Source organism: Tachysurus vachellii, chromosome 12 (genome assembly GCF_030014155.1).
Source record: "Tachysurus vachellii isolate PV-2020 chromosome 12, HZAU_Pvac_v1, whole genome shotgun sequence".
Classification (NCBI taxonomy): Eukaryota; Metazoa; Chordata; class Actinopteri; order Siluriformes; family Bagridae; genus Tachysurus; species Tachysurus vachellii.
The window spans coordinates 114,239-120,411 of NC_083471.1; the positions used below are offsets into that span (position 1 = coordinate 114,239).

General features: G+C 43.4%; 1 protein-coding gene across 1 annotated transcript in view; it reads left to right on the forward strand.

Annotated features, from left to right (window-relative positions):
- The first annotated feature begins 2,670 nt into the window (after nt 1-2,670).
- The window catches only part of lama4 (laminin, alpha 4), a 27,787-nt gene continuing 24,284 nt past the window's right edge, over nt 2,671-6,173 (forward strand). Inside the window, exon 1 of the mRNA XM_060882981.1 lies at nt 2,671-2,884. Coding sequence (XP_060738964.1) covers nt 2,789-2,884 — 96 coding nt within the window. The 5' untranslated portion in view covers nt 2,671-2,788. The remainder of the gene's footprint in view (nt 2,885-6,173) is intronic.

A 6,173-nucleotide genomic window follows, 5' to 3' on the forward strand; every position in this document is an offset into this window, starting at 1 on the left:
TTCAGCAACACGGCTCACTTAAATACAATAAAGATAATGACAACATTAGGAACAGGTGATGAAACAGGGAGGAGCAGACGAAGGGCAGACACGTGACAACAACAATAGCACATGGCCAAATGTCCGGGCTGAATCATGACAGAACCCCCCCCCCAAGGCGCGGCTCCCGAAGCGCCAAACCCTGTCAGAGTCCAGGAGGGGAGGCGAGGCACATGGTGAAGGCAGATGGGGAGAGCAAGGAACACGGCGAAGGCGAATGTGGGAACGAGGAACACGGCAAAGGCCGATGAGGGAACGAGGAACACGGCGAAGGCCGATGGGGGGAGTAAGGCACACGGCGGCACAGCAGCGAGGGCCGAGTGACGTCCTCAGCCGAGCAGAGGGGCCGAACGACGTCCACAGCCGAGCAGAAGGTCCGAGCGACGTCCTTAGCCAAGCAGAAGGGCCACGCGACTTCCATGGCCGAGCTGAAGGGCCAAGCGATATCCTCAGCCGAGCTGAAGGGCCGAATGACGTCACAGCCGAGCTGGAGGGCCGAGCGATATCCACTGCCAAGCTGACGGGCCGAACACAACCACCGACACCCCGCAGCCAGACTCACGTCCTGAAGACCAGAATATTAATGGTGGGAGGGTGGGAAGAATCCATTGCCCTGGGCCTGCAGCACCCCCCGCATAGAAGCGAAGCGGTGCCCTCCTCGGACGGAACCGGAACTGGAGCGTTGTCCTTCGCACGGAAAAAGGGCGGGGCGATGCCGCAGAGCACCAAAAAACAAAAAGGAGCAAAAAACCCTGAATGGTGACATCCTCCGCGACGGAAGTGAGGCGACGTCTGCCTTGGACGGAACCGAAAACTGGAGCGGCGTGCCTCACAGGAAAAAGGACAGAGCGATGTCAACCAAAAAAACTAAAAAGCTCAAAGAACTGACGGAACAGTCCAGGAGAAAACGACAATAAAAGCCGGTCCGAGCTGAAGCCATCCTGCTGGGTCTGAGTGACTTAGGCGGAATCATTCTGTAACAACCGGGTGGTTGGAAGGAGACAGACCCGTAGGCAGGATAGCTTTGAATGAAAGGGGGTTTAATAAATGATGAAGACAGGTACAAAAACATGACGAGAACAGAAATAAAACAGATGACGACTTAACATGGACTAGACACCACACCGGGTATAATGAAACTAATGATTCCGCGCTGCATTCAGCAACACGGCTCACTTAAATACAATAAAGATAATGACAACATTAGGAACAGGTGATGAAACAGGGAGGAGCAGACGAAGGGCAGACACGTGACAACAACAATAGCACATGGCCAAAAGTCCAGGCTGAATCATGACAGATAATAAGGTTGATTGGAGAGGTAACTGAAATGGCATGAAATTCAAAAGAGGAATTTGTTAAATGAGACAAAAGGAGAGGTGTAAAGCACCATCTCCTTAACAACAGTAGACCTGTACCACCACCCCTGCCTGTTTCTCATCGTGTGTGAGAGAAAGCATAGGCAGAGGATGGAGCAGCTGGTGTAGCAGTGTTCTGTGGGATATCCAGGTCTCTGTTACTGCCAGAAAATCAAAGGAGTAATGGGAAGATAAAGCAGAGATAAAATTAGCTTTCTTTACAGCAGACTGACAATTCCAGAGCCCACCTACCACCACTGTGTGAGACTTACACAACAGAGGAGGGTAGATGAGGTTACTGGGATTGTGACCTCTGCTCTGTAGGTGAGAGCGCCTCTGACCGTAAGTGTTGATTACAGAGATGAGTTTGATGCACATATCTTCAGTCAACCAAGAGTTAAATTTTAAGATATGGTTTGGTAAAATATATAAACTAATATAAAAACAGTACTAGGCACTTATTTACAATGCATTAGAGGTATTAGAGAGATACTTACAGTGAACCTTTAATTTAAATGAGTAAAGTCCTGCCCATAATTCACACCTTAATGGAGACTGAAACTACTCCTGATTAATCAGCTGAGAGAACAACTACACAAAGACCAACACTTTAAGATCAACAATGCTATAGAATATAACAAAGTGAGTTAAGCAGAAAACACACAAAAGTCAGAATCCTACCTTACCAGAAGTAAGATATATTAAAATAAAGAGAATTAAAGCACACATGTGACAATGTGGTACGTGACAATAACTAGCTTGGCAAAACTTACTAAATCTTCCTGGGGTTACCATGACAACCAGTCACTTACTGTAATGAAACTTTTTCCTATTTTTCTTTTTTTTTACAGTCAGTTAGGTTATGAGCATGCTAATGACCGAGGCTAATGATTGTGCTAGCAATTGTTTTACACAGACAGTGAGAGTAGAAGTGTGTGTGTGTGTGTGTGTGTGTTTGTGTGTGTGTGTCGTGTGAGTGTGAGTCTCTTGTTTTGGTTAAAGGGTCACGAACCCTGAACTATCAATTACTCCATCTGTCTTTTTGTCCAACTGTAGGACTCTCCCAGCTTTTCTTCCTGTCATAGTTGTTTCTCTCTCTCTCTCTCTCTCTCTCTCTCTCTCTCTCTGCATGTCTAACTCTCTTTTTCTCTCTGTGTTCCCATCTGTATGTGATTTAACTCTTGTCTCAGTTTGTGTGTCTCTGTGTGTGAGGGAGCGAGGGAGAGAGAGGAAGAGAGAGGAAGAGAGAGGGAGTTTGGGCTGGGCTTCCAGAGAGTAAGCAGTGGAGTGAGGGAGTAAACGAGTAAGAAAAGGCTCAGTGAGGGACAGAGGGGGAGCGGGATACAGACAGACAGACAGACAGACAGACAGACAGACAGTCTCACACACAGATGGACAGAAGGAGAGACATGACTGCTGTGGTTCGTCTTGCGTTTATTTCCTGCGTGTTCTCGGAGTTGTTCGCTCAAAAGGAACCCGTCTACACTGTGAGTGTCTATATGTGAGTGTGTGTGTGTGTGAGTGTGTGTGTGAGTGTGTGTGTGTGAGTGTGAGTGTCTTTAAAACAATAATTTTCAGAAATTTACTTAAAGTTTGTGAAAAATATAAATATTCTGTCTCTCTCTCCATCTGTCTGTCTCTCCTGCACCTTCTCCTTCTCCTTCTTCTCTAAAGTAAACATCATGTGTGTGTATGTGTGAGAGAGAGAGAGAGAGAGAGAGAGAGAGAGAGCTTTGTGGCTAAAGGGCGAATGTGTTGTAGCACCAGCTGTTCATCATGTCATTGTCTTTACATGACTGTTAGCTGTGAGTCTAAATAACCCGTGTGTTAGCGATGTAGCATTTACAGATACAGGAATAAACCTCAAACTGAACACACACACACACACACACACACACACACACACACACACACACACACACACTTCCTGTCTGCAGAAGCTTCCTTGAGGCCCTGATGACTCAAACCCCAAATCTCAGCAGTTTCCCACGATCTTTACTCCCAAAATCCCTGTTGTCCTGCATCCAGTTGTTCAGGCTTTTATACACACACACACACACGTCTCAAAAACTCACCACACAGATAATCGCTAGACAACCAGTAAATTGCAGACTGTGTATAATGTACTGTATAATGCCCTCCTGAGTGGCGTGTGCATGTAAGTGCAGTTATGCTTGTTAAACAGGTAAGGAGCAACAGAGAGGTAATGTAGCGATGGTGTGTGTGTGTGTTTATGTGTGTGTGTTTGTGTGTGCGTCTCCGACACAGCTGCTTAATCCTGTCTGACCTCTGAGGCCGGATGTCCAGCTACAACAGCTATGTGTGTGTGTGTGTGTGTGTGTGTGTGTGTGTGGTCATTAGTAACACTAGTCTGAACTGTGTGTAAAAATCAGTGAAAAAATTCACTCTGAGAAGTTTCTCACTTCACAGCTGCTGCAATGTTCACACACCCAACACAGTGGAAAAAATGCATCACAGCTCTGTGTGTGTGTGTGTGTGTGTGTGTGTGTGTGTGTGTGTGTGTCTAAGCAGCACAAATGTTCGTTTGATGATGTGAGACAGAGCAGGCTCAGACCACAGGAACAGAGTGGTATTGTGTGTGTTTGGACTTTATAAAGTACAACATCATGAATTCATGATCTGTTACAACACAAAACAGAAACACATCTAACTAGAGATCTGGCAACCCACAACACTGTATTATAAATACACACAACAAACACACAAACTACATAAATAAGTACAAACATGTTGAAATGTGACACATAATCACTAGATAGAAACAACAAAAGCTTTTATTTATTTATTTATTTCTGGCTGTTTTGTGTTTCACATTTTTAATTCTATGTAAAAAAAACTAAAAATATAAAATAAAAATAGAACTACAATGTGTTATCTCAGATAGACACTAATAAAATAATGATGACGTGTCCTTACTACACAACTACACACTGTTGATTAAGAAACTTCAAATGAAAAAATAAAATCCTGAACACTTCACAGTCAGGAAACACTGGGACAATTCTGTGGCTGGTGTTTCACCTACTGGATCATAATGTGTCGACTTATTTATACCTGCCCTTTTGTGCCCTTTTATCTTTGTCAAGTCATTGTTTAGTGTTGTGATTGTTCTTATCCCTAATGAACAAGTCTGAGGTGACTGTGGTAAGGAATAAACTCCTTTAGATGTAAAGGGAAGAAACCTTGAGAGGAACCAGACTCAAAAGTGAACCTCATCCTCATTTGGGTGACACCACAGGAGTGAGAGTGATTATAAACTGTTATAAACACCACAGAGTGTTATTACGAATAATGTCCTTTCTACAGTCAGATACAGTCTGACAAATGTTGTATTGATGAGGAGGTTGTTGTCCTCAGAGACCACATGGACTTCACATCTCCTCTTAACATGTGTGAAATCTTCATGAAGCAGAGTTTAACTGGAGCTGGTAGATCTGTAGATGTCTCAGGATCCTCAGAGTCGCCCTCATCTCAGTGGATGTCCAAAATCTTCATGACACGGAAGACGATCTGAGCTGGTACAGTTTCTGGATGCCTCGGGATGAGTAGAGAGAAAGAAGCAGTGGAGAGGAATTAACGTAGCTGCTGTTTATAATAGTAACAAGTCTGATGTAATAGAGCACAATATTATGGGATGTATTATGTGTACGTCTGACTAAAGAGATGAGTTTTTAATCTACATTTAAACTGGGAAAGTGTGTCTGAGCCCCGAACACTATCAGGAAGACTATTCCAGAGTTTGGGAGCTAAATAAGAAAACGCTCTACCACCTTTAGTAGACTTAGATATTCTGGGAACTACCAGAAGTCCTGAGTTTTGTGATCTCAGAGAGCGTGAAGGATTGTAACGTGTTAGAAGACTAGTTAGATACATGGGAGCTAAACCATTAAGAGCCTTGTACGTAAGTAGCAGCAGTTTGTAATCAATTCTAAACTTAACAGGTAGCCAGTGTAGAGATGATAAAATTGGGGTTATATGGTCATACTTTCTTGTCCTAGTGAGAACTCTGGCAGCTGCATTTTGGACTAACTGTAGCCTATTTATTAAAGATGCAGGACAACCACCTAGTAATGCATTACAATAGTCCAGTCTAGAGGTCATGAAAGCATGAACTAGCTTCTCAGCATCAGATACAGACAGGATGTTTCTCAGCTTGGCAATATTTCTAAGGTGAAGAAGGCTGTGTTTGTAATATGGTGATATGATTTTAAAGACAAGTTACTGTCTAATAAACACCAGGTCTTTCACTGTCGAGCTACTAGTAACAGAACGTCCCTCTAAATGGAAGAGTTTCTATGTACTGGTTTTTGGACCGATAAGTAGTATTTCTGTCTTATCGGAGTTTAACAACAGAAAATTAATTACAGCTCATCCAATATTTAATTTCTTTTACGCACTCCATTAATTTGGACAATTTAGCTATTTCATCTGGTTTTGATGAGATGAATAACTGTGTATCATCAGCATAACAGTGGGAACTAATCCCATGCCTTCTAATGATGTTCCCTAAGGGAAGCATGTACTGTATATTGAGAAAAGCAGAGATCCTAAAACTGACCCTTGATGGACCCCATAATTAACTGGCATTAAACTGGAGGATTCTGTATTCGATCCTCTGCACCTGGGTCAGATTGGTGGCATCCCTCCAAAATCATGACAATGAAAGTTGGTATAGACCTAAAAATTGCAATGCACAACAAACTAGAAATAACTCAGAGCTGTGGTTAGAACAACAGGAACAACAGGAGGGACTCT